Source organism: Halteromyces radiatus (assembly GCF_025201355.1).
Source record: "Halteromyces radiatus strain CBS 162.75 chromosome Unknown BX664scaffold_11, whole genome shotgun sequence".
Classification (NCBI taxonomy): Eukaryota; Fungi; Mucoromycota; class Mucoromycetes; order Mucorales; family Cunninghamellaceae; genus Halteromyces; species Halteromyces radiatus.
This window is the reverse complement of record NW_026251697.1, coordinates 401,606-426,533: the sequence shown is the minus strand read 5'-3', so window position 1 is coordinate 426,533 and position 24,928 is coordinate 401,606. Positions and strand designations below refer to the sequence as shown.

Below are 24,928 nucleotides of genomic sequence, written 5' to 3'. Positions count from 1 at the left end.
AAAAAGTTAAATGCTAATATTGAGAGGGAACTTTATTAAAGTTGTGCTCTGATCATTACAACGAATTACACAGAAAAGATCGCTGATTCAGGGTAAAAAAAAAAAAAAAAAAAAAAGGTCATCAATGTGATATGATTAAGGGTGTTGGTCAAAAATTCATCAGGTCAAATAATAACCAGTTTCTTGTTGTGATAATTGATATTTTTTTCGGTTAATTTCCTTTTTTAGTGCATGATATTTTCCCAAAATGCCCCTGCGTTCAGTGTAACTTTGTTTCGATCGTTCTTTGTATGTTTCTTAATGAATTGGAGGGAGTGAGAAAAAAAAACGTATCATCATCGTATCATTTGTTATGTCCATGTGCCTCACAATATGTTTAACAACTATTCTTTTTTTAGTCAAATCATCATAATAATTAAAAAAAAAAAAAAAAAAAAAGAAAAAACTCGGTGATATTCCTTTTTTGAATCTCCTCCATCGATCATCCATAATTAATGATGAATAAAAATTATCGATGGAGTATAATTCTATTTTTTTCATTTTCTTTTTTTTATGAACGGTGATTCAATGTTGAGTAGTACAAACTGTTTCCTTTTTTTATGAAATAATCCATTCTGTAACAGTAAAAATCGGAAGTTGGATGATCGTGTACAGGGTCACTTTTTTTGGGTGATGGTTTTCTATTTTTCTTTTTTGTATATGTGTGTAACTTATGATGATATGAACGTTTGTTTTTTTTTTGTTTTTGTTACTAGATCAGTACCTTTTTTTACTTTGGTTTACTCTTGAAAATGAGTGACTGTTAGTTCTTATCTCCTTTTTATTCTCCTTATATATACTAAAGATATATCATCCACCTATTCATTCATTCAGGTACTAAAGGAATATAAACTAAAGTTGATTTCAGACCACGCCACAACAGTAAACTTTTTTGGTGGTAGTACATAATGGATATTCTAGACACATAATAAAGGACAAAAGCTCAGCAAAAACTGAGATGAATGGTACTCTGATCCAGAGACTATATGGAAAAATGGAAAGTAGCTTCCGAGATTCTCTCTTTTCATAACTAAATACGGTAACTAAGCAAAAAAAAAAAAAAAAAAAAAATAAACAACACAAGAGAGAGGGCATTTTCAATGTACGACTTTTGAACATTTTTTTTTCTTTCTCTTTTCCCCCAACCACATTCTTTTTTTCCTTCTCTTTTTTTTTTTTTCTTTTCTACTTTTTAATTATAGACTTTTTTAATATATACCTTTCTTTTTTTTTATTTTTCTCCATTCATTCCTTGTCTCTCTCTCCCCACTCTAATCATAGTTTTATATCTACTCATATCTACTCCATTCCTTTTATACTTCTCTACCCACCTACTCTCTTAACAATGACTAATATCGAAACACATGCTTCAACGAAGAAACAACAACTTTTGACAGCTGAAAAACAATATATAGACCTTTTGAACTTTATAGACTCGGTATATAAATATATGTCAAATTTAATAGAACATGCTCATTAAATTCTTTTTTTTATTAGTGTTTTAAAACAGAAAAAGAAGCTTCCTTTCAACAATGGATATCAAGCATTCAAGACCTTCATCAAAAACATCAGCTCTTTTATAAAGTAAGTCTATATGAAACTCCCTCATAATAATACTTACTCTTTTTATATATTTATAGAAACTGGGCCAAGAGAATGACCTTGTGGATATTATGATAGATTTGGTAAGGAGAAGGAGTTCAAAGGGAGCACCAGTGGAGTCAAGAGCATAAAAGGAATATAAGAAAAAAAAAAAAGGGGAACTCAAAGAGGAGCTGGTCCATCATTCTTACCTTTTTTTTTTTTATTTGTATTGAATTCTATAGGGAAACACTTTGGAAACCTCTTATCTCGATTACACTAAAATGTATAGTTCCGTTCGGCAGCATCATGAAAATCTTCTCTGCACAACAATCAACAAGGTACAAAAAAAAAAAAAAAAAAATTGGAAAAAAAAAGGTCTAGGTTCTTTTTCTTTACGCCCCCTAATCACGGTCCCCCCTCCTTTTTTATGTCTATATCATTCCTTCAATAGAATTTGTCGTCAATACCACCTTCTTATACTACTAGTACTTTATTGGATGCACCTTTTGAACATATAAAATTGTACAAGTCTCTTTATATCGTAAGTGCGGCAACAATTCAAAAAAAAAAGAAAACAAATCATATAAAGTCACCTCACCTTTTTTTTATATATGTATTTCTCCCTTTTATATTCAAGTCATTACTGGACTCTTCTGATTCTATTCAACATTCCAGTATTCAGCAAATCATCCTTCATATAGATACTGTACTAAAACAAAAACCTCCTTCAACAATTGATTCCACTATGACTACCAATCTACTTGATTTTCAAAAATTTGTGGATTGCTCTAATGTTATTGATCTATTTACTGGTTCCTCATTGGTAAGTCTCGATCCATCAAGGGGATGAACGAATATTATTATAGAAAATAGAAAAAGGAGTACAGAATCTTAACTTTTTTTTTTTTACTATAGGATTATCAACTACGATCAAGGCCAGGTGTCATCATTTTACAAGATAACTTTTTGTTATTAGCTGACAACAATGATCAACCTGCTATTCGTGTTTATTTGGTATTAACATCCGATATTTTGATGATATGTAATCAAAAATCAGAATCAACTGGACGTTATGAACTTTTGTATCCTCCTTTGGCCGTCAACGATATCACTGTGCAACCTCTCTTTTTGGATCGTGAACTTATTGGTGAATATACTTTGGAATTCTCAGTTCTCAACAAGAAATTGGTTGTTCGTGCCGAATCTAGGGAAATACGAAATGCTTGGATCGGTATGCCTTTGACCACAACTGCTAAAAATGCCATCAGATCTGCTATTCCTCTCACCAATGTCGCACGTGCCTCGACAAGTAGTCAACCTTCTTCAATAGAAAACAAAGGAAATGATATCAAATCCAATTATCAGCCAATCATTTACAGTAATAGTAACAGCAACAATAATAATATTTCGCCCGTGGAAGCTCCTGATGATAACGACGATGACGACAATGACGACGATGAAGATTCTGATGGAACAACTGCATCGACTCCTAATTCGGATTATCCACATTCTTTGACTGAAAAGTCTTTACCTTCTGTTCCTTCTCATCCTGAACCACCAAAAAAAGACTTTGCGACACCTGTGATCAATATCTCATTACATGACGATGCTATCAACACTGTGCAACCACCTCCCAAACAAAATCAGCCACTGAAGCCACGTGGATCATCCATTCGAGCACCTCTACCAAATCCTGCTTATAAACCAAGCTCTCCGAAATCAACAACTTTGGAATCGAAACCTTTACCTAGAACTTCATCCATTCGAAATGGTACTCCTGTCTCGGAATCTTCAAACCAGCGATCTCAACCATCTCCCAACTCTCCAGTAGTCAACAAATCACAACGGCCTATTCAACAAATGAATCATCCTCAAGTTGCACCCTCTTCATCTCGTCGTGGTACTTCTCCAAGTACAAATGGTATTCCTACACATCCTCATTTACATCCGTCTGCTCAACATGCACAAAATAGACCAATGATGATGCCTTCACCTCAAGGACAACAACATCAACAACGTCCACCACCACAACTTCATCAACAATCTCATCAGCGTCCTCAACATCGTCCTCCTCCTCAGCATCATCATCATCATTCTCAACAACGCCCCCCTCCTCAGCATCATCATCATCATCCTCCTCAACAGCGTCCTGCTTCTCAACATCATCATCCTCAGCAGCGTCCTTCTCATCAACCACATCATCCTCAACAGCGTCCTCCTCCTCAACATCATCATCCTCAACAACGTCCTCCTCCTCAGCATCATCATCATCATCCTCAAGTTCGTCCTTCACCTCAGCATCATCAGCCTCAACAACGCCCACCCACACCTCAACTATCGCAACAACAAGTTCAACAATCAGCGGTGACGACAAACGTATCCAAACCTTTACCTCAAACAGGAGCTTCAGCGCAACGACATATGCCACCAACACCCCCACCTCAGAAAAGTCAATTCTCACCATCGAATAAAGAAACTCAACCTCAGTTATCAACAACACCTGGCTCGCGTGATTCTATTGGTTCTGCTCTTCGTTTATCACCAGAAGAATTGGCAACTCCTCCTCGAAGTGTAAGTTAAGATTCTTTCAATATAAATATCTAAACTAAACTTTTTTTTTTTTTTTTTTTTAATACAGCCCAATCCATATAACAATCAAACGAATGGGATTCGTCAAGTGTTATTCCGTAGTTTGAAATGTGAAGTTTTTCGATGGAAGGATGAATCTTGGTATGCAGTGGATGGACAATGTTTACTTGAAGTACGACAAACGTTTACGAACCGATCATGTATTGCTATTCGAGTACAAACAACAGGAGAGCTCTATCTTAATGCATGGGTGTTGCCTCAGACACAAATACGAGTTGCTTCGCCAACGGATGTTAGTTTAGGCCTGATTATGGGATCACAACAGGAAACATACCTTGTTCATTTTGAACAACCTACAGAAGCAACGGAATTCAATCAAGTATTACAGAAAATGCATCAAGCGGCAGTATTGGCGGCACAACAACCTAATGATGGACAACGTACTTTACGTGGTGAACCTCCTACAGAAATGATGTTGGCCATGCAAATGAATGATGATGATGACAATGACAATGATGATGATGATGATCTTGGAACAGCCGTTACCACGCTTGGATCAAACAATGTAACACCTTCACGAACATTGACACGTACAAGTTCATTGATGCAATCTGGACAAGAACCTACACCTATTCCACAAACGTTACAGGCCGTCATGCAATGCAAATGTAAATTATTTGTACAAAATGAACATTCGAATTGGAGTAGTTTTGGTAGTGTCCAATTGGTTGTGTCTCTTCAAATTCCCAGTCGACGCATGCATATTCAGATTGATCATGACAAGAAACGTGGGTTCAGTAAAATCATCAACACCAACTCTACATCCTCTTCTTCTTCTTCTCGTCCTTCATCCCCCTCTTCCAACAGTGACAAAAGCAATAGTCTTGCTCCCACATCGGCAAATACTTTGGTCAGTGCCACCGTCTACAGCAACAATGTCGAACGACTTGGATCTAAACGTATCTCCTTTTTGTTGGTCAATGAACAGGATCGGACTTCCAGTATGGTTTACATGGTGCAACTTCGAGATGAAGAATCTGGTAATACTTTACATGATTATCTCAAGATCAAAAATGCTCAAAATGGTTGGTAGAGTTACTTTTTTTTTCTTTTTTTTAATCCTTTCCATTCCTTTTTTTTTTTATATATACACCCTTCCCATCATTTTACTTACATTTGTATCTATTTCATATATCATTACCTTTTTTTTTTTTTGTCATTAGATGGATGGATTCTCTTCATCTTTTTCTTCATTCTATATCATCATGTTTTTTTTTTCACTCTCATTTTTTTTCACTCCTTCCAATCTCTCTCTCTTTTTTTTTATAGTGTTGACAACATTTATGAATAATAAAGTATATTGTTTTTTTTAAAAAAAAAGAGATGTCATTACAATAAATAGAATTTTTTTTTTATTTCAAAAATAGGAATGTACAAAAAGTATAAACAATCTATGATGAATGATCAACAAGATCACCAAAGATATGACAATGTTCTAAACTAAGGAGGGAAAGATCACCACCCAGAGAGGTATAAATGGATTCAAAATACAGTATCAAAGTTTTCAGACCAAGAAGATAACCATAATCAGGACCTTGATGTCGTGGAGGATAAGTAAATGGAAGAGGAAGACCATGACTAGTTGTATTATTATTATTATTATTTTGATCTTGTACATATTTTTGATGTTGATATACTTCCTTTTGAGTCACACAATGAGCAAAGTCAATGATACGCAAGTCAATATTTCGATGACTAGAGGGATTTCCATCGTAAATGATTAATAAAGAAGAGGTATAAAAACGATAGTCGTCCATGGTTTGAATAATGTTGGCTAATCGATGTAATCGTCGAAGAATGGTGGGAATATAATGGATTTGACAACCATGTCCATTGTCCAGATAATTTGTTAATGTTTGTCGGAATGTATCAGAGTTCAATTTTCTTCCATAATATTTATCTTGAAATAAAAATTTTTGTTCTTGTAGATTATAAACCTAATTAAATTGAAAAAATTGAGTTTCTTTTTTTTTTTTTTTTTTTTTTTTTTTTGCCTTTTTTGAATAAATTACCTGCATGCCACAAATTCGTACACCTAATGTTTTACTGGTAGATTGTTCACATTTAACAGTTTGACTTCGCATCTTTGCTGGAGTAGCATCTACACCATATTGTCGAGTTCCCATTTTCAAATCCAAAACACAAGGATATTTAACACCATCGGTTAAGTCTTCTAATAAGATGAATTTTTTACTATAATCCTCGGCTAATGTTGTTGATCCACCCAGTTGATTCGACATTGAAGATACATTGGGTTGATGAGAATCATGTTCTTGTTGTTGTCGCATTTTCTGTAGATCCTTTTGATAGACTTGCAAAGACCAAGGATTATCTGGTGTTTGTCTTGTTGACCAAGATTTCGTCGGAGCATGTCGGAGAGCAGTGGTGTCCACTAATGAAGGTTCTAATTCTATCACGTGGGTCGGCGGCAGCGGTGATGAAGATGGTGCATGTTGTGGAGTGGTTGGCAAAGAATCAATCATGTTGACAGATGGTGGTGCAGAGTAAGTAACGGATCGATCAAGATAAGAATCTTCTTTACTTTTCTTTTCCAATTTCTTTTGATCATCCATATCCATATCATCCATTGTAAATAAAATATCTTCATTGTCATCATCATTAGTTTGTTGATTGTCGCAAGGTAATTGAGAATCAGAAATTAAAGTTGGTCGTCGAGATTCCAAAGTAATACGATTGATGGTGAATGGTGTATCTGGAGAAGTAATATGACTAACAGTAGGTGCTGAACGTCCAAGTAAAGTATTATCCATTTGCATCCAAGAAGGGGCTCTTTGATCCAAGGAAGGTGGCAAAGAAGATGTTGGTGAAGGTTCTAAAGGAGATGATAGTGACGAAGAAGAAGAAGAAGAAGTAGAGTTACTAGTATGTCGTCGTCGTTGTTCCCAGTGATCTACGAATCGTAAACGTTCCCGTAAAGCCTTTGGAGAGAAAACTTCATGTAATACTTGTTCTTGAAATGTACGATGTGGATCAGATAGTGATGACCGCCGGCGTTTTTTTTCTTTTCCATAACATGCTCGCCAATTGCGTAAGAGATGTTTATTCTTGTCAAATACCACTTCAGGAAAAGGTTTTTTTCGTTGTTGTCGATAAGTCACATTGAGAATACCAAGGTTCTGACACATAAAAGGTAAAAGCTCAGGATGAGTCGCTTCCAAATGTTCATAAAAGAGTTGTTCTTTTCTTGTAACAGGTTTACAAATGGCACGTTTAGAGAATCGGAAGAAAGATGCATGTCCACCTACTTGATTATTAAATGGTAATAAAGGAAGAGAAGTTGTCATTTTAGTGGGATCAAAATAATGATCAGTTGTAGTTGGTGTAGTCACTTGTTGTTCTTGTTGGTCATAATCGCTACTTGTTGTACTACCAGTTGAAGAGTTGTCGTCCCATTGAGTATCCACGTTATCTTCATAGTCAGAGATGTTGCATTCCTTTGTTTTGACGTTCTCCATTCTGTGACATGAAAAAAAAAAGGATAAAAAAAAAATTGGGCAAGGAAAAAAAAAAAAAAAAAGGAAAGGAAAGGAAAAAAAAGGAAAGAGAAGAAAAAAAAAAAAAAGAAAATAAATTGATTTGATAGGCGACTCAAAATTTCTATGATAAAGGAAAAATAACAAAAAAGTGATACTACCCAAAGAAAAAAAGAGGGGTAAACAGTAAAAAAGGAAGGATATCCACCAATGAACACCTAAAACTTTCCACACGCACTGATAATAATATAGTTCATCATCAGGTGAATTCCCCCCATCGTATTTCCCTATTTTGGATTCCCTTTTTTTTATGTGGTCCGATTCATTTCAGAAATAAACATCAACCAATGATTTCAACATTATTTTTTATTTTAATTTTTGTTTGGCTACATCTACTAAATATTGTTCTAATGGTTTTGATAATTGCATAAATCCCTTCTTGGTAGCTAATCTATAAGCAGGCATAGATTGATATGTTCCAGCTTGTATTTTACCATCTTGTAATAAAACACTACCAATGATATCTTCAGGTTTTGGTATCCTTCCCCAAGGTGGTGGATTACGTTCATCCCCTATATGTAACCAGCTAAAATAAAAATAAAAAAGTTTGTAAGACAATAATAATAATAATAATAATAATAATAATAATAATAATAATAATAATAATAATAATAATAATAATAATAATAATAATAATAATAATAATAATAATAATAATAAATAAATAAATAATAATTATAATAATAGTCATGTCTTTTTTTTTTTTACCCTTCTTTTTGATATTGAGCCATTCCTTTCAAAGTACTATCATTGATTTCGTGAATATGATTAGAGAAAACTTGAGTCAAGTAGTTTAAAAAAGTATCATTTGGCATAAATGTCTTTGAATCAATTTCATCTTGTTTTGGTGTCCATCCTATAATAAATTCTGGGTAGTCTGTCAATTTTTTATCACCTAGATCTTCAGTTGATAAAAAAGATACAGGATATCGTTTATTGCCGTTCAAACCGTGTATACGTCCTATTCCTATATATAAAAAAATAAAATCAATTTATGGTATATTCCCAGTATTTTTATTTTTTTTTTCTATTTACCAAAAGTAAGATTTGACTTGTATCTAACATGTTGAAGTAAAGGACCAGCCTTCTGCCATCTAGTAAACATGATATAGAAAGAGAAGAAAAGAAATAAACAGAATATATATATAAAAAAAAGCGGTCATTCATATATATATCGTCGGAAATTCAAAGTTTTCCCAATCAAACACGTAGCAAATTTGTAGGCTGTTTGCAATTTTACCCTCTTTCCCTTTTTTTTTTTCTTTCCTTTATAACAACAACAAAATAAGAAGAAGACTTTCAACATGGTAATAAACTCATGTCAATGATGAATAATACTCGATAGAAATAGAAAAGAAAAAGAATAGTAGTCAATCATCTTTTTATGGATGAACACACTATTATATAGTGACCTGACAAACCTTTTTTTTTTTTTTTTACTACTTTCTGTCAACTTCATCTAATCTATTCTTTTCTTTTCTTTTATTCTTATTCTTAGGGTATGCGACTCGACATCAAGGTAATACAACAACCAAAAAAAAAAAAAAATAGAATAGGAACTCGAAAGAAGAAAGAAAAAAAAATAGGAAAAGTATATTGCCATCTGACATTTTTCTTTTTATGGTGAACCATCATCTATCAACACAATAACAACATTCAACAATAACTTAGCGTAAACTTTTGTCTCGTTCGGATCGTGTGAAATGTGTTGACATTCATCCAACTGAACCTTGGGTACTTGCTAGTTTATATAGTGGTCACGTATATATCTACAACTACGAAACACAGGTACATTGAAAAAAAAAAAAGATAAACAGTAGCATCATTTTAGGGTTGAACGAGAAAACATTTATACTAATGTACGACACTATATTCATTCCCTTCTTTTTTTTTTTTTTTCTAAATCTTAGGTTTTAGTCAAGACATTCGAAGTATCAGAAACACCAGGTACATTTTACGACAAGTTTTGTTTTTCTTTGATATGTCGATATACTGATGAGTCAAAATATCATTTTTTTATCTAGTTCGTGCTGCCAAGTTTATTGCTCGTAAGAATTGGATTGTTACTGGTTCGGACGATTCCCAAATTCGTGTTTTCAATTATAATACTCATGAAAAGGTGGCTAGCTTTGAAGGACATCCTGATTATATTCGCTGCTTGGCCGTTCACCCGTCTCAACCTCTTGTGATCTCTGGCTCGGATGATATGACAATTCGTTTGTGGGATTGGGAAAAAGGATGGAAATGTGTACAAGTCTTTGAAGGTCATCTTCATTTTGTTATGCACTTGACTTTCAACCCCAAAGACTCAAATACCTTTGCCTCTGCTGGTTTGGATGGTATGGTCAAGGTATGGTCTCTAGGCTCCAATGTTCCTAATTTTACTTTGGAAGGTCATGAAAAAGGTGTCAACTTTGTGGATTACTATCATGGTGGTGATAAACCTTATTTGATTTCTTGTGCTGATGACAAGTAAAGTGATATTTTTAGTTTTGTTTTTAAAGTGTTTACTGATGCTCTTTTTTTTTTTTTTTTTTTTTTTTTTTTTTTTTTTTTGTAGTTTGATCAAGATTTGGGATTATCAAAACAAGAACTGTGTGCAAACATTGGAAGGTCATAGTCAAAATGTCAACTTTGCTGCATTCCATCCTGAATTACCTATTATCCTTTCTGGTTCTGAAGATGGTACTGTTCGAGTCTGGCATTCTGATACTTATCGATTAGAAAACACCCTCAACTATGGGTTGGAACGTGCTTGGTGTATGGCTTATCAAAAAGGTGGAAACAATGTTGCTTTTGGTTTTGATGAAGGTTCTGTAGTGATTAAATTGGGTCGTGATGAACCTGCTGTTTCCATGGATACATCTGGAAAGATCATTTGGGCCAAACATTCTGAAATTCAAACTGCCAATGTCAAGACTGGTGTTGGTACGATCAAAGAAGAAGAAAAAAAAAGAGAAATATAATGATACATGTTTCTCACCTCTCTCTCTCTTTTTTTCTATAACATGTTTTTTTTTTTTTTTTTTTTTTAAAAAAAAATAGATGATAATATCAAGGATGGTGAACGTCTTGCTTTACCAATCAAGGATTTGGGTAGCTGTGAAGTATATCCTCAAACATTACAACATTCTCCCAATGGACGTTTTGTAGTGGTATGTGGTGATGGTGAATACATTATTTATACTGCATTGGCCTGGAGAAACAAGAGCTTTGGTAGTGGTCTTGGTTTTGTTTGGGCAGATGATTCAAATGTATATGCTGTACATGAATCCTCTTCTCGTGTCAAGATTTTCAAGAATTTCAAGGAACGCTCTGGTCTCTTGCCAAAACTCAATTACAGTGCTGAAGGCATTTATGGTGGTGCTTTATTGGGTGTGAAGGGAAATGGTTTTCTGAACTTTTATGATTGGGAAACAGGTGCGGTTGTTCGTCGTATTGATGTAGATGCTAAGGAGGTAAGCTATTCTTGAAGAGGGGAAAAAAAGTTTTTTTTTTTTTTTTAATATACATATTTTCTTCTTTTTGATTTGTTTATTAGGTGTTCTGGTCTGATGCTGGTGATTTGGTAGCCATTGCTTGTGAAGAATCCTTCTATATCTTGCGTTACAATGCTCAAGCTTACAACAACTTTATTGAATCTGGTGGTGATGTTGGTGAAGAAGGTGTAGAAGATGCTTTTGAATTCATCACAGAAATTGCCGAAACGTAAGAAAAATATAATACAATAATTATGTTGACTGATTCTTATATATTTCATTCTCATATAGAGTAAAAACTGGATCCTGGGCTGGTGATTGTTTTATTTACAGCAATGGCGCAAATAGATTGAATTATCTCGTGGGAGATGAAATCTTTACTATTAGTCATTTTGACAAGTAAGTGACAGAATTTTTTTTTTTACAAAAAAAAAAAGAATGATCATGATGAAAACATTAATGATATCATCTTTTTTTTTTTTTAGACCAATGTATCTTCTGGGTTATGCTCCTCGTGATAATCGTGTATATCTTGCTGATCGTGATGTAGGTGTCTATAGTTATGTTCTTTCTCTAGCAGTCATTCAGTACCAAACGGCTGTTTTACGTGGAGATGTAGAAGCAGCGAACGAACTTTTACCACAAATCCCTCAAAATCAACGTGGACGTATTGCCCGATTCCTGGAAACACAAGATATGAAGGAACTTGCATTAGATGTGTCAACTGATTTAGAACAACGATTCGATTTAGCAGTTCAATTGGGACGATTGGAAACAGCTGTGGATATTGCACGACAAGTAAACAATGAATCTAAATGGCGTACCTTGGGAGATGTAGCCTTACAAGCTTGGAATTTCTCTTTGGCTGAAGAATGTTTACAAAATGCAAAAGATCTTAGTGGACTCTTACTCTTTTATACAGCAAATGGTAATCAAACTGGTCTTCGTCAAGTAGCAGAACAAGCAGGTAATAAAAAAATAAGATTTATTATTTCTTTTTTATTTAATAATAATAATAATGTCTATAGTGGAACAAGGAAAAAACAACATTGCATTCTCAGCATTATATGAACTTGGTGATTTAAATCAATTGATTGATTTATTGATCAAGACTGATCGTATTCCTGAAGCCGCCGTATTTGCACGAACGTATTGTCCTGAACAAATGTCCAAGATTGTCAAGTTATGGAAATCCAATTTGGAAGATCAAAATAGGAAAAAGGTGGCTGAAAGTTTAGCTGATCCTGCTGATTATGCAAACCTATTCCCTGATATTCAACAAAAAGAAGAAGAAAAGTTGAATAGCACTCCAAATGTAAGCCATAAGGAAATGTTGAAATTTTTTTTTGTAAAAAATTCTGATATCCATTCTTTTTTTTTTTTTTTTTTTAATTTTGTAGGGAATCGACCTAGTTGAAGTGGATGAAAATTAAACTATTGATTTTTTTTTTATTATTGAGTGATCGAATTATACATTTTATACATCAAAAAACAAACAATAAAACATTGATCCATCTTTTTCTTTCTTTTGTTTCCCCTTTTTATTTCTCGTACCGATAGCTCCCCCTTCTTTTTTTTTTTTTTTGTATTACAATTCAATAAACATACTCTGATTTCCAAAGGTTTACATTTATTTTGTTGTCTTATAGAGTGATTTTTTTTCTTTTATTTCAGTGTGAAATGAAATTTGATTGTTGACGTGATGTCATGGATGTATTAAAGAAGAATAGAAAGAAATTGATCTATTATGCCAATAAGTATCAGTAAAAGAATCCCTACGATCAAAGGGCAAGCCAAATCAAAGAAAGAATTACTTTATCATACAAAGTCCATTTTCTGAAGTCTTGTAGTATCCAGTGCGGTAGGACTAATCAATTGAACCCGTTGGACAATGCTAATCATTTACTATCCACATCAAAAAAAAAAAAAAATAGGCGTAGTGATCATATCAACCATATGGGACGCATCCCCTGATTTGAAGATGATACAGTCCCCTTTTTATTAGAAACCAATTCATTCGATTGATGAAATGATATGAAACAATATTGGTTTTATTTGACAACAAAGAAAAAAGCGGGGCATGATAAAAACTATACTACTACATGAATATGTTTATGTAATGTTCATTTTGTACGTCTGTATTTGAGCCGAATATCCACTTCCAAATTGTCATGTTGTTCAATATACTTGTCGTATTCTTCTTTTGATCTATCATAAATGGTACGTGAAACTGTTTGCCAGAATGCCTTTTCCATCGATTTCATCTGTATGTTATTTTAAAGAAAGTGAATAAATAACTGTATTCAAGATGGTCATATTTAAACGTACATCATTATTGTTATTATTCTTCGATTTATCTTTGCGGTTACCGTTGATATTGCTTTTATCTTCATCAAATGTGATACTACCAATATACGAAGGGACAAGTTCAAATGTATTTTCAATCTAATTCAGAAAAAAAAAAAAAAAACGTGTTAGTTTTATTTATTCCCGTCATACTTGTTCTTACCATTGTCTGTTCTTCTTGTTTCTTTTGTTTTTGTCGTGCTTGGATTCTCTATTATTGTTATTATTTTTTAAGAAAAAGAGGATGAATATATGTTCTAGTTTCAATCTATGGTCCTTCTTTATTTTATTACCCTCCTTCGAGTCTCTTTGGCCTTTTCACTTTGACTATACTATTTAAAAGAAAAGGACAATCGTATGGCATTTAATAGGGCTCTTTCATCTTGATTTCCAATTCTTTTTTTTTTCATACTTTTCGTCTTGCTTCTTTGGCCTTTTCACTTTGAGCGTACTAATCATTCAAATAATAATAAAAAGTGTTTCAATGAATTATTCGTTAAAAAGTGGATATTTCAACTAATATACCTTTTTCCTTGATTCTCTTCCTTTTTCGGACTGAGCATACTACGAAAAAAAAAAGACTGAATTGTAAGTTTCTATTACTAGAGATCACTTTGGCATTTCGATTTTTGGATTTGTACGCTTCCTATAGATACCTTTTTCCTTGTTTCCTTGGCCTTGGCTGTTTGGTTATACTTATATCCAAAAAAGTAGTAAAACAAAAAAAAAAGATGAGTTCAGTTTTTAACTATGGTTTCAGTTGTTTCTTTTTTTTTTCACCTGACGTCTTGTAGCTTTTCCATATTCACTTTGACCATACTACAAAATAGAGAGAGAGAAGATTAGAAAGTGAAAGAAAAAACAAGTTTCTGTTACCTTTCTTGCGTTTTCTCTACATTCTAAACATCCTGCATGCCGTGGTTGAGTGGGGTCATCGTTTTTAAAAAGGTCGACACTTCTCCATCGTTTACATCTTGTACATTTATGGGTTTCCGTTACTGGTGTTTCTTGACAGGTGTTGAACGGATTCTCAGTGGAGGAACAAACAATACTATCGATCAGTGTATTTGGTGATGATGACGTACTAGTAGTGTCTGCAAAACCGTGGTTGGATGACGCCATGAAACTACATTCAGAACCGACAAATAAACCTTCATCTTGGGATTCAAATAATCTTGTATGTGATTGCTCAACTTCTAAAAAAATATATATAAAAAAATTGATAAACGATAGTTATATATATATTGCCAAGATATTACCTTGTTGTAGTTCAGTCATATGAATACGATTGATAAAATAAAAAAAAAATGAAAAGAAGGAAATCAATTCTTTTATGGGAATAATATAAAATATGGATATATATATAGGTTATAAATATATATAAAAATCAAAAATGAGGAAAGAAAAGAGGTACAATAAAAAGGAGAAGAATAAAGAAAGTCGACCTTTTTCATATCATGCAAATTTCAAATTCCGGTCTTTTTTTGTTATTATTATTATTGCTATCATGATGATGGTTTAACTGGTGATGATCATACTTGGTGTCATGATGATGGTCATGATACTGATGATGATCACGGATAAAAAAAAAATGGATTGATCATTGATAAAAAAAAGATCGATGACATGTTGATGATAATCAATACATATGATACATTGAATCAAAAAAAAAAATGAGGGGAATTATTGATTAAATCTGATGATGATGATGATATTTATGACATATGATGATTCTTTTTTTTTTCTTCTTCTTCTTATGATGATGATACAAGAAATATATCAATGACGAATCAATCATAAGATACAAACTGATCCCAATGTTTGGAATGCAGGAGAATGAAGTATGGCGAACATTCTTTTTCTTGTCTAGGAAGAAAACGTGGGTTTCACCTCCTCTTTCCTTGAACATTTCTATTTTTTTATTTACATATATATATGAACATATATTAGAGTTAAAATAGGAGCTTCCTTACTTGGTAATTCAAAATGTCCTGATTGCGCGGACATGATCCGTTTTCCCTTTTTCCATTTCCCCTCCGTGGATGTCTATATTTGGATCAACAATAAAATGTATAGTATCACCAAGATTCCAAAGCACAAATCAATACAGTAATCAACTGAAAAGAAAAAAAAAGTTTTTAATAAGTAAGAACAATACCAGAAAGGGAATGAAAGAATCCTTCATGGAGGATGATAATCTAAAAGTATGGGTCTACATCAAAAAAAAAAAAAAGAGTTGGAGGAAAGATATATAAAATAAAAAAAAAAAAGAAAGAGGGGTAATAGTAATAATCATAATAATAACAATAATAATAAATTATATAAATAACAATAATGATGTATGTGATATAAAGAAAAATATATATCTAAACTAGGAAATGATACACTTGGCCTTGCTGAATTTCTTGAATTTTTTCTTTTCAGATTTTTCTTCGACTTTTTTGGTAGTATCGGAAGAAGTAGTAGAGGATTCCTTGACAGTATCAGCTTTGGGAGAAGGAGTAGTATCGGCATCAACAACAGGAGAAGCAATATCAGTAGATTCCACAGTAGATTCGATAATGTCTTCTTGTTCATCTTTGGGAGTATAGAAAGGATAATCAATATAACCTTCAGTACCTTGAGTATAAAAAGTGGGACGATGATACTTATTGAGGGGCCAGTCATGACGGATACGTTCGACAAGATCAGGATTAGCAATAAAAATACGACCGAAAGCCAATAGATTGTTGGGGCATTCGTCACACAACTTGATGGCTTTCTTGGGGTCGGTGTATCCACCAGCAGTAATGAAGGGGCCTTGCCAGATCTTACGGAAAGGATCTAGAGATTCATGCGATTCTAAAATTTCATCCGAATGTCCACCTTCACGAGATTCAATATAATGGATATAAGCCAAATCAGGGTGATTATCTTGTAATTGTTGAGTAATATAGGACCATGTTTCCACAGGGGTATCATCTTCCATATCTTGGAATCCAGACCATGGTGAGAGTCGAATAGATGTCTTCTTGGCACCAATGGCACTTACTACAGCATCCACCACTTCCAAAGCAAATCTTGCTCGATTTTCAATAGAACCACCATATCGATCAGTACGTTTGTTACTTGATGTATTAATGAATTGATCAATTAGATAACCATTTCCACCATGAATTTCAATACCTATCAAAAAAAAAAAAAAAAAAAGATCATCAATATTAACATGTGATTATTTTTTTTTGTTTTTTTTACCATCGAATCCGGCTTTCATAGCATTTTCAGCCGCCTTGACAAAATCTTGAATAGTAACTTGGATTTCTTCTTCAGTAAGAGGATGAGGTACTTCAAAGTCATCACCAAGTAAACTTTTACCATTGATAGCAATAGCCGAAGCAGAAACAGGGGTCAAGTTGTTGGGTAAGATCTTGGAATGAGTAGCACGACCAATATGCCAAAGTTGACTGAAGATAAGACCACCTTTAGCGTGAACAGCATCAGTGACTCGTCGCCATCCTTCAATATGTTCTTCAGTATAAATCCCAGGAGCATACTTGTAACCATGAGCAACAGGAGAAATCACGGTAGCTTCCGTAATCAATAAACCACCTTTAGTGGTACGTTGAGTATAATATTCTACCATAGGATCAGTCACCACACCCTCTTCCGTATTTCGAAGTCGAGTTAAAGGAGCAAGAACTACTCTATGTTCTAATTCATAGTCACCAATCTTTATGGGTGAAAGTAATGCAGGTGTGGACATGATAATAATAAAAAAAAAAAAGGAGGGGAAAAAGAAAAGAAAGAAAAAGGAAAAAAAGAAGAAAAAGGGAATGTGAAAAAAAAATAGCCAATTCAAAATAATAATAATAATAATAATAGAAAAAAAAGTTTAAACTCTTACCCTTCGGTACCTGGCGGAGACCTAATGGAAGAACTTGAAATGGTGACCGAGAATGTGGATCGACATGAATAACAAAGAATACTGTATATCCGCACATCATAATCTATTTCTTACTGTCAAGGAGTTCTGTCACCAAATAAATTTGTACCACACCTATAAACTCAAAAAAAAAAAAAAAAAAAACGGTTCGTTTTTCCATCACCTAGATGATCGTTGGCGCGGTAATTGAATCATCTCTTTCAGGTACTAATGGATCAACCTATTTGTTCTTTTTTAGCAAACTTGACTACAATCAAAAATATTGAGTTTTTGACATGACATAATAATCTTAAAAAAAAAAAAGAAACAAGAGATTTTATTATATGCATTTGTTCAAAAAAAAAAAAAAAGGATAGGGGGGATATGAGATTTACAAGACAATAGATAAAAAGAGAAAGGAAGAGAGAATTCAAACAAGTGAAGGAATAAGGATGTAATCAATTAAAAAAAAATGGAAAGAAGATCGATATACAAATATATATATATAATAAATGAGAGAAAAATAACCAATAGGAAAGGGAGAAGAATTGTAAAAGATGATGATGTTAATAATAACTAAAACTACATTTCGTTTGAATAACCAATCACCTTTGTCAATTGATCAAACTTGATGTTTTCTCGTACAACGATGGCCTTGGCTTCATTATCCTTGTTCAAGGGAATCAGAACAACATCACCTTGTTGTGTCCATTGTTGTTGTTCACAAAAAGCAGCGAATTTGGCTTGATCCTTCAATGCAAGATAAGATTGTACAAGAGACACATTAATGGATTGATGAGACATGGTCACCACACGTGCGATTAATTGGCGAATAGCATCTTCAAATCCAACTACTTGTTGTGTCAATTTTTGATATGGTTCGTCTTTGTAAGTTTCCCAGAATTTCACATAATTCGATTGTTCTAACAATTGTTGTAAAGTCGTCATTTGTTCCACTTCGGGCTATTATATAAAAAGATAGATGAGATAAAGATATCTTCTATATATATATATATATATATATATCAACTTACCGATCGTTCGCTTAACAAATACAAACACAAATTAAAATCAGGAGCTGGGACAGCAGTCAATGCTTTGGCAAGAATGTTGATAATGACAGGTTCTTTAGCTTCAGTAGGATTGAATTGATACCTAAAATGAATAAGGAAAAGAAATGTTTATACTTTTTTTTTTCCCTTTCATATCTATTTTATTAACCTTACATTTTCAAAATGGCAAGATTGGCCATCAAATCATAAGAACCAGATTGACATTGTGTTTCAAGATATTGTTCAAGAACAGTGACATTTTCAGGATTGTATCGTTCAACACCATCAATTAGCGTTTGGATTTTTTCAGGTCGTTCGAGAACAGTGGTCATAATTTAGGATGGATGGATGGATGGATGGTTGTTAAATACTAAGGAAGACCAAATGAAAAAAAAAAACCTCTGTTGAAAGTAGGTGGACGAAACGCGGCATTGAAACACCGCCTGTTATGCTTGATGATGAGCCGGAATCTTTTTTAGTATTTTTAAAATGATAAGTATTGTCCTTCCCATTATCTTCTTTAACCTTTTTAAGAATGATCATCAGTCTTTTTTTTTTTTTTTTTTTTTTTTTTTTTTTTTTTTGATGGCGTGAACTCGTTGAAGAGGGGGGGATGATATGCACGTAGTTTGATTGCAGCACTATTTTCTCGTCCCTCCTCCATATTTCTGGTGCCGACTATAAAAGGCTTAAAAAAGAACTTCATTTTTTTTTTCACTCCTTTTTTCTCTTGAAAATATATATATTCATTCTTATGGACAGTTTACATCATCACGCTAGTATGGCCAATCAGTCTCCTATGCAACATGGTCACGACGGTCATGATATGCCTATGCCTGACATGCCCATGTGCAGTATGAATGTAAGTGAGAAAAAGACAAAACAGAAAAAAATTCATAATCAGTTTTTTATTTTATTTCTTTTCTTGTAGATGATCTTCAATTGGCAAATAGAAAACGTATGTGTAGTATTTGAATCATGGCACATTTATACTTGGGTTGGAATGTTGGTTTCTTGCTTTGTTATCTTTAGTATTGCTGCTGGTTACGAATACCTTCGTGCATGGACCGCCAATTTGGATCGTGAAGTGACCTTGGCTGACGTTAAGCGTCAACGTGATTCTGTTGGTAACAATGTAAGCTCCAGTGGAAGAAATGGTGAATCTGATACTTTATTGGGTCATCATTTGGAAACATCAAGGTAAAAAAAAAATATTATTATTATCATCATATCCTCCTCCTACTCACACAACTTTATCTTTTTTTTTTAAAAAAAAAAAAAAAATGGTAGTTTACGAAAAAGGCATCGAGTGATTCGATCGGTCATGTATGCTATCTTGATGGGAATCAGTTTTTGGTTGATGTTGGTCTTTATGACTTACAATGGTTATCTAATGATTGCTATCATTCTTGGTGCTGGTGTTGGTCATTACATTTTTGGACAAGGCAATCTTCCAGCCGCTCGTAGTATCTCCTGTCATTGATCTCTCTGTGTTATGTGGAAACAATATCCCTACATTTCCATCTCTCTCTTTCTTTCTTTTTCCTTCTTTTTTTTTTTTTTTTTTGAACCACTACTTGATCATCCATATCACTAGTCTATTCCTCATATATTTTTATCCTTATTTATTTGACCTAAATTATTTTTTTTTTTGAATACTTTTTATATCTATTTGAAATTGGATATTAAATTGACTCTTTTTCTTCGTTATCTTTACTGAATGGATACATTGTTCAAAAAAAAAAAATCCTTTATATAGGCGCAAAGGTATTTGATTTCACTTTTATTTATGTTACAACATCATCAAATGATTAACTAGTAAATAATATGAATAAACGAGATGTATCACTATGTGCAAGACGAGATAAGGTGAAGATATAAAAAAAAAAGCAATATAACAATATGTACAGAAAGAGGGAATGGAAAGAGAAAGGAAGGTATATACTAAAATAATAATAATAATAAAAACTATATCTATAACTAATATGAATAAGTAGAAGAATTTTGATCATCTGGATGGAAGGCTCCAAAAGTGGAAATCGGATTACTGTCATTCTTGTGATAAACTTGTTGAGGTGCTCCATAAAAGTTGTATGTATCAGCGAGACTATTGGGTGAAGCTACATTCGAAGTTGTATGAGTTTGATGGAATATCTGATTGGATTGATGTCGATAAACAGGTGAATGAGGGACAATAACACTTTCCAAATTCTGATCTGTAGTGGCCATTGAGGTATTATTGGTTGTGATGGCATTGAAAGTAGCAGCGCCTAAAGTGGATATAGATGGTAATTTGTTTTTCTGGCGTTTTCTGCTGAAATCATCCGTCGTATCATCATCATCATCATATTGTTGTTCATCACTATCATTATTGTTTCGAGGTTGATCTTCACCGTTAAACCAGGCCACCCATCTTGTAAGGGCTTCTCTATCATATACTTGGAAATAAAGTTGAATATTCTTGTCAGTCCATACACAAAAGATAAATCGTCCAGTATTATTTCTTGGCATTCCTTGACATGATACATAACGATGATATTCAGCTTTATGTCCCATCGTCTATTTATTACAAAAAAAAAAAAAAAGAATAACTCAGTATCTGTTTTATCTTGTATTGGTTATTATTTTTTTTTTTCGCTCTTACAGTCATCAACATAAACGTTTGCTTGGAAGGAATTACTACGACATGTTTGAGTTGCCATATAGACATAAAATGGAACCTTGCCCTTTTCTTGACAGGTAAAACGCCTTCATGTGCCTTGACAGTAAAATCCAACAAATTTTTGGCCACCAGAGCATTATGAGCATTGGAATCAGATTGTGTTTCAAATCGAAAAGCACTAGTCAATTCACTGCAGCTTCCATAACGATCACTATCCATATCATGTTGTTTATGATGATGTCGATGTTGATGAGGGTATATACGCCAAAAATTGAACCAATGTTGAGTCGTCATGTATTTACAGATAAATACCATTTTTGGTAAGAATAACACAAGGAATGTAAAAGTGGCAGAGAAAAGGATAGCGGCAAGTTTAAGATAGATTGCCACTTGATATTGATCGAGAGATAGAAAAAAGGCAGGTGCTGCTACAATGGTCGCCAGTCCAGTATTGCTACAGAAAAAGAAAAAAAAAAAAAGATCAATATCGTACCTGGAGAAAAAAAAAAAAAAGAAACTTACTAACTAACGTATCCAATTTGTTGTGATTCTGACCATTTGCTACTTATTCTTCGAGTCTAAAGGATATCAAGATGGTTGATTTAGTATAAAAATCAGATTTAAATATTATAAGACAATACCTTCCATGCCAAGAGAGCAGACACCAAGCTCATAATAAAACAAACAATGGCAGAAATCAGTTCGGCAATATTCAAATGAGTCCAATCAACAGCTTTGTTTGAGGTTGGATAGGCACAGATTATACAATAAGTGTTCATAGTGACCATATGATTAGTAACCACCACAGGATATAAGGCATACCAAGCAATCAAAGGAGCAAGAGCAATCAGACCAAAAATACCAATAAGCCTTAACAAGTAAATCGATTTGAGTTTTGAAGCTTGTAAAGTGAAGACATTTTGAAATCTATCATATAGAAAATACAGATTATTATAAATAAAAGTTGATATTATTTTTAATTTTATCTTTTACTTACACTCGATAAACACTATAAATGGGATGAAAAATTTATAAGATGAGTAAAGTATATTATATAGTAAATGATTGACTTACCGATAATTCTTTGCAATAATACTGCCGATCACCAAGATAAACCCGATCACCAAAGTAAGTTGCCTTGCGATACAAGTAGCAACAGATACCTTATTGACATATAGAATCACCGAAATGTAAGATAGGGAAATACCCAATAATTGGAGACAAAGGAATATAGGACTTGATACCAGTACCATCTTGAGATCACGATAACAAACAATCAAGATAAACATGATAAGACAGAGAACGATTCCGACACTAGCGATGACATAGATAACAAGACCTGCTACTTCTGATGATTTTGGATTCAATGCTATAAGAATAGAAAAGCTTAGTCGTCTATTTATAAAAGTAAAATATATATATGAAATATTCTTACACAATCGAGTAGCCATATCTGCTGGCCATTGATTAGTACTTCCAAGATATAAAATGGGGACATCTGGAAAAGGTTTATACACACCATCACGGATTTCAGCAAATGCCACACTTGTACCATTTTTCATATATTGAAGTTCAAAATGCCTATAGAAAAAAAAACGATAAGTATATTTGATATCCTATTGATGATAAATATATATATATATATATATATATATTACCCGGTTTTCTGATCACCAGTTGCTGTAAATGCCATTAGTCCAGCAGGTCCTGTATAATTCATGTTATAAAACGTGGGTGTCATGGGTGTACTATTGAAATTATGTGTTGACAAGTCTAGAAGGCCTTGTTGTCGTCCACCTGGGTATTGATTCAGTGCCTAAAAATAGTGACAACGATCAATAAAATACAATAAAATAAAAAGGGTCTTTTTTTTTTTGTCACCTACCTTGTTAAGACCGAGAGCCAATAGTTCTGCACACGAGTAAGCATTTGGTGCATTGTAACTTAAACCAAGTGTACTAAATTGAGATGGATCCACACTAAAAAAAGGTTAATTCCTTTCTGTCATCATTTTTATAAAGATAGAATTTTATTTCTTTTCTTTGTTTTTTAAACTTACTAGTTACTAGGTATAGGTTGTTGTTGCCATAAAGCATAGAGATCGTTATAGGCAGATACATCAGTTACTAATATAAAAAAGATGAAATGAAAAATTTCAAACTAACGATCAGATATATACTTTTTCTTTTTTTGTATCACTTACAGTTCCATAAACCGCTTATGAACATGAGACCATCAAACTCCTCCAGATCTTGTGCATCAATGGATTCAGATAGCGCTTCTGACAGATCGTTTGTAAGCATCCAAACCCACCCTTTTGAAAGCATACCCATTGACCTTTAAATATAGTAATTAATAATGTAAAAAAATACAATGAGTAAAAAGGAAAATAGGATTTTCTTTTTTTTTTTCCTTATTACCTAGCAGCTTGTAATATTAATATTTGATTTCCAGGATTTGAATCGGCTACAATAATAATTCTAGCACCAGTAGTTCCAAGTTGTTGAAGAGAACCTATATTATATATATAAGTAAATATATATATATATCATTTGAATAGTATAACTTACTAGAAATTTCGTCTTGACCCAAGTCGTACAAAGGGATTTGGGTCATAGGTGTAATATTATATTCGTAAGATTTTGAGAGCATAGATGTCAAGACTAGAACAAAAAAAGAAAGAGAAAAAAAAACAATGAGCGAATTAGTTAAATGAGGTAAATGTGTATTAAATGATAGTTTACTTTGTTGACCAACATCGTCATCAGTATAAACTAAAGCAAACATGGACCAGTTCATTTGTCGTATCCATTCCATAAGAGCAGCACCATAAACTACCACATTACCCATACTTCGAAAAAAGTAAGGATAGTTTGCTTTATCTGATAAATCCAACGATGAAGCTGCGCAAGAACATTGAGGGATTTGAAATAAACCTGTAAGCCCTGCTGATATTTCTGTAATGTTCGATACCATATCACCAATAACAGCACTAGAAAAAAAAAAGACGAAAGGGTGTTAGTGATGAATATATATATATATATAAAAGAGAATAACATTACTTGATACCATCTTCTATCATTCGAGTTGTTGTCCAAGAAGTCAATCCACCTTTGAATTCAGTAGAATAATATCGAGTAAAGTTAAGTTGTACATCTTTATCATCAATAGTTTCAAAAAAAAAATGAAGTCGCGAGTTAAGAAATTAGTCTACTTTTTTTTTTTTTTTTTTTTTTTTACCAGGTAAATAATTCATTTCCGCTATATGCTGTTGAGCTAATTGAATAGCTATTTCACTTGTAACGATCATATTATTGAGAGCTGGATCAATATTTCGTACATCGGATGCATTTGGAAATAAGATACCAATATTGTAAGTAGGTCGAACTGATGTTGTTGTATTAGAAGATAAAGTTGAATTTTGATTTATCGTAGAAGGTGCCGCATCTGATATGATTGGATGAAATAATAATAATAATAGAAGAAGCATAAATGAATATAATAATTTCTTCATGCTTTTAAAAATATATATCCAAAAAAAAAGAAAGAAAAAAAGAAAGAAAAAAAGAAAAAAAGAAAAAAAAAAAAGAAAGAAAGAAAGAAAAAGAAAAGAAATGAAAAAGATAGCGGGAAAGAAGTTGAATTTCGTTTTTTCTTTGTTT

General features: G+C 33.1%; 9 protein-coding genes across 9 annotated transcripts; 3 read left to right on the top strand and 6 right to left on the bottom strand.

Annotated features, from left to right (window-relative positions):
- Positions 1-1,207: 1,207 nt before the first annotated feature.
- On the top strand, positions 1,208-5,427 carry BX664DRAFT_389420 (uncharacterized protein). The gene is made up of 8 exons (XM_051549539.1): positions 1,208-1,477; positions 1,537-1,623; positions 1,680-1,724; positions 1,866-1,961; positions 2,075-2,164; positions 2,261-2,446; positions 2,539-4,194; positions 4,262-5,427. The coding sequence occupies exons 1-8, from the start codon at positions 1,385-1,387 to the stop codon at positions 5,303-5,305; spliced, it is 3,297 nt and encodes a 1,098-aa protein (XP_051396077.1). The 5' UTR covers positions 1,208-1,384; the 3' UTR covers positions 5,306-5,427.
- A 175-nt stretch (positions 5,428-5,602) lies between these two features.
- BX664DRAFT_343594 (uncharacterized protein) lies at positions 5,603-7,802 on the bottom strand. The gene is made up of 2 exons (XM_051547335.1): positions 6,285-7,802; positions 5,603-6,209 (listed from the first exon to the last, which is right to left on the bottom strand). The coding sequence occupies exons 1-2, from the start codon at positions 7,746-7,748 to the stop codon at positions 5,664-5,666; spliced, it is 2,010 nt and encodes a 669-aa protein (XP_051396076.1). The 5' UTR covers positions 7,749-7,802; the 3' UTR covers positions 5,603-5,663.
- Positions 7,803-8,127: 325 nt separating this feature from the next.
- BX664DRAFT_44613 (uncharacterized protein) lies at positions 8,128-9,046 on the bottom strand. Its single transcript, XM_051549582.1, has 3 exons — positions 8,862-9,046; positions 8,535-8,787; positions 8,128-8,352 (listed from the first exon to the last, which is right to left on the bottom strand). Exons 1-3 carry the CDS (start codon positions 8,929-8,931, stop codon positions 8,133-8,135), a joined length of 543 nt encoding a protein of 180 aa, XP_051396075.1. The 5' UTR covers positions 8,932-9,046; the 3' UTR covers positions 8,128-8,132.
- Positions 9,047-9,066: 20 nt separating this feature from the next.
- Positions 9,067-12,890, top strand: BX664DRAFT_304071 (coatomer WD associated region-domain-containing protein). The gene is made up of 12 exons (XM_051542506.1): positions 9,067-9,133; positions 9,325-9,345; positions 9,498-9,614; positions 9,737-9,773; positions 9,851-10,298; positions 10,387-10,754; positions 10,872-11,284; positions 11,368-11,534; positions 11,597-11,704; positions 11,791-12,272; positions 12,334-12,620; positions 12,706-12,890. The coding sequence occupies exons 1-12, from the start codon at positions 9,131-9,133 to the stop codon at positions 12,736-12,738; spliced, it is 2,484 nt and encodes an 827-aa protein (XP_051396074.1). The 5' UTR covers positions 9,067-9,130; the 3' UTR covers positions 12,739-12,890.
- A 384-nt stretch (positions 12,891-13,274) lies between these two features.
- Positions 13,275-15,019, bottom strand: BX664DRAFT_343586 (uncharacterized protein). The gene is made up of 10 exons (XM_051547334.1): positions 14,911-15,019; positions 14,528-14,847; positions 14,432-14,470; positions 14,308-14,346; positions 14,177-14,215; positions 14,064-14,102; positions 13,945-13,983; positions 13,815-13,862; positions 13,634-13,750; positions 13,275-13,569 (listed from the first exon to the last, which is right to left on the bottom strand). The coding sequence occupies exons 1-10, from the start codon at positions 14,927-14,929 to the stop codon at positions 13,429-13,431; spliced, it is 840 nt and encodes a 279-aa protein (XP_051396073.1). The 5' UTR covers positions 14,930-15,019; the 3' UTR covers positions 13,275-13,428.
- Positions 15,020-15,857: 838 nt separating this feature from the next.
- BX664DRAFT_343583 (uncharacterized protein) lies at positions 15,858-17,448 on the bottom strand. The gene is made up of 2 exons (XM_051547333.1): positions 16,886-17,448; positions 15,858-16,816 (listed from the first exon to the last, which is right to left on the bottom strand). Exons 1-2 carry the CDS (start codon positions 17,391-17,393, stop codon positions 16,023-16,025), a joined length of 1,302 nt encoding a protein of 433 aa, XP_051396072.1. The 5' UTR covers positions 17,394-17,448; the 3' UTR covers positions 15,858-16,022.
- A 352-nt stretch (positions 17,449-17,800) lies between these two features.
- On the bottom strand, positions 17,801-18,995 carry BX664DRAFT_343581 (armadillo-type protein). The gene is made up of 3 exons (XM_051547332.1): positions 18,779-18,995; positions 18,587-18,707; positions 17,801-18,515 (listed from the first exon to the last, which is right to left on the bottom strand). The coding sequence occupies exons 1-3, from the start codon at positions 18,934-18,936 to the stop codon at positions 18,135-18,137; spliced, it is 660 nt and encodes a 219-aa protein (XP_051396071.1). The 5' UTR covers positions 18,937-18,995; the 3' UTR covers positions 17,801-18,134.
- Positions 18,996-19,332: 337 nt separating this feature from the next.
- On the top strand, positions 19,333-20,310 carry BX664DRAFT_343579 (Ctr copper transporter family-domain-containing protein). Its single transcript, XM_051547331.1, has 3 exons — positions 19,333-19,466; positions 19,536-19,804; positions 19,895-20,310. The coding sequence occupies exons 1-3, from the start codon at positions 19,359-19,361 to the stop codon at positions 20,085-20,087; spliced, it is 570 nt and encodes a 189-aa protein (XP_051396070.1). The 5' UTR covers positions 19,333-19,358; the 3' UTR covers positions 20,088-20,310.
- Positions 20,311-20,353: 43 nt separating this feature from the next.
- On the bottom strand, positions 20,354-24,792 carry BX664DRAFT_287394 (periplasmic binding protein-like I). The gene is made up of 16 exons (XM_051541741.1): positions 24,507-24,792; positions 24,329-24,422; positions 24,011-24,258; positions 23,837-23,929; positions 23,687-23,780; positions 23,470-23,603; positions 23,326-23,392; positions 23,152-23,245; positions 22,925-23,082; positions 22,702-22,847; positions 22,341-22,635; positions 22,264-22,275; positions 21,908-22,193; positions 21,789-21,844; positions 21,249-21,720; positions 20,354-21,163 (listed from the first exon to the last, which is right to left on the bottom strand). The coding sequence occupies exons 1-16, from the start codon at positions 24,778-24,780 to the stop codon at positions 20,585-20,587; spliced, it is 3,102 nt and encodes a 1,033-aa protein (XP_051396069.1). The 5' UTR covers positions 24,781-24,792; the 3' UTR covers positions 20,354-20,584.
- Positions 24,793-24,928: the final 136 nt, after the last annotated feature.

What these genes read in the sequence shown, in the direction of transcription:
- BX664DRAFT_343583 (XM_051547333.1), bottom strand. Translation starts at nt 17,393, where the DNA reads ATGTCCACACCTGCATTACTTTCACCCATAAAGATTGGTGACTATGAA. An exon ending in TATGAAAGCCGGATTCGATG is followed by an intron (nt 16,817 to 16,885) that starts GTAAAAAAAACA and finishes TTTTTTTGATAG; the next exon opens with GTATTGAAATTCATGGTGGA.
- BX664DRAFT_343579 (XM_051547331.1), top strand. Translation starts at nt 19,359, where the DNA reads ATGGACAGTTTACATCATCACGCTAGTATGGCCAATCAGTCTCCTATG. An exon ending in TGCCCATGTGCAGTATGAAT is followed by an intron (nt 19,467 to 19,535) that starts GTAAGTGAGAAA and finishes CTTTTCTTGTAG; the next exon opens with ATGATCTTCAATTGGCAAAT. An exon ending in CATCATTTGGAAACATCAAG is followed by an intron (nt 19,805 to 19,894) that starts GTAAAAAAAAAA and finishes AAAAAATGGTAG; the next exon opens with TTTACGAAAAAGGCATCGAG.
- BX664DRAFT_44613 (XM_051549582.1), bottom strand. Translation starts at nt 8,931, where the DNA reads ATGTTTACTAGATGGCAGAAGGCTGGTCCTTTACTTCAACATGTTAGA. An exon ending in CAAGTCAAATCTTACTTTTG is followed by an intron (nt 8,788 to 8,861) that starts GTAAATAGAAAA and finishes ATATAGGAATAG; the next exon opens with GACGTATACACGGTTTGAAC. An exon ending in GCTCAATATCAAAAAGAAGG is followed by an intron (nt 8,353 to 8,534) that starts GTAAAAAAAAAA and finishes TTTTTATTTTAG; the next exon opens with CTGGTTACATATAGGGGATG.
- BX664DRAFT_343586 (XM_051547334.1), bottom strand. An exon ending in CCAAAGAGACTCGAAGGAGG is followed by an intron (nt 13,863 to 13,944) that starts GTAATAAAATAA and finishes TAACAATAATAG; the next exon opens with AGAATCCAAGCACGACAAAA. An exon ending in AGAATAATAACAATAATGAT is followed by an intron (nt 13,570 to 13,633) that starts GTACGTTTAAAT and finishes AATAACATACAG; the next exon opens with ATGAAATCGATGGAAAAGGC.
- BX664DRAFT_343594 (XM_051547335.1), bottom strand. Translation starts at nt 7,748, where the DNA reads ATGGAGAACGTCAAAACAAAGGAATGCAACATCTCTGACTATGAAGAT. An exon ending in TACGAATTTGTGGCATGCAG is followed by an intron (nt 6,210 to 6,284) that starts GTAATTTATTCA and finishes CAATTTAATTAG; the next exon opens with GTTTATAATCTACAAGAACA.
- BX664DRAFT_287394 (XM_051541741.1), bottom strand. Translation starts at nt 24,780, where the DNA reads ATGAAGAAATTATTATATTCATTTATGCTTCTTCTATTATTATTATTA. An exon ending in AGATATGGCTACTCGATTGT is followed by an intron (nt 22,636 to 22,701) that starts GTAAGAATATTT and finishes CTATTCTTATAG; the next exon opens with CATTGAATCCAAAATCATCA. An exon ending in AAACGTTTATGTTGATGACT is followed by an intron (nt 21,164 to 21,248) that starts GTAAGAGCGAAA and finishes TGTAATAAATAG; the next exon opens with ACGATGGGACATAAAGCTGA.
- BX664DRAFT_389420 (XM_051549539.1), top strand. Translation starts at nt 1,385, where the DNA reads ATGACTAATATCGAAACACATGCTTCAACGAAGAAACAACAACTTTTG. An exon ending in AACATCAGCTCTTTTATAAA is followed by an intron (nt 1,624 to 1,679) that starts GTAAGTCTATAT and finishes ATATATTTATAG; the next exon opens with AAACTGGGCCAAGAGAATGA. An exon ending in TGGCAACTCCTCCTCGAAGT is followed by an intron (nt 4,195 to 4,261) that starts GTAAGTTAAGAT and finishes TTTTTAATACAG; the next exon opens with CCCAATCCATATAACAATCA.
- BX664DRAFT_343581 (XM_051547332.1), bottom strand. Translation starts at nt 18,936, where the DNA reads ATGACCACTGTTCTCGAACGACCTGAAAAAATCCAAACGCTAATTGAT. An exon ending in AATCTTGCCATTTTGAAAAT is followed by an intron (nt 18,708 to 18,778) that starts GTAAGGTTAATA and finishes TATTCATTTTAG; the next exon opens with GTATCAATTCAATCCTACTG. An exon ending in ATTTGTTAAGCGAACGATCG is followed by an intron (nt 18,516 to 18,586) that starts GTAAGTTGATAT and finishes TTTATATAATAG; the next exon opens with CCCGAAGTGGAACAAATGAC.
- BX664DRAFT_304071 (XM_051542506.1), top strand. An exon ending in GTATGCGACTCGACATCAAG is followed by an intron (nt 9,346 to 9,497) that starts GTAATACAACAA and finishes ACAATAACTTAG; the next exon opens with CGTAAACTTTTGTCTCGTTC. An exon ending in ATCACAGAAATTGCCGAAAC is followed by an intron (nt 11,535 to 11,596) that starts GTAAGAAAAATA and finishes ATTCTCATATAG; the next exon opens with AGTAAAAACTGGATCCTGGG.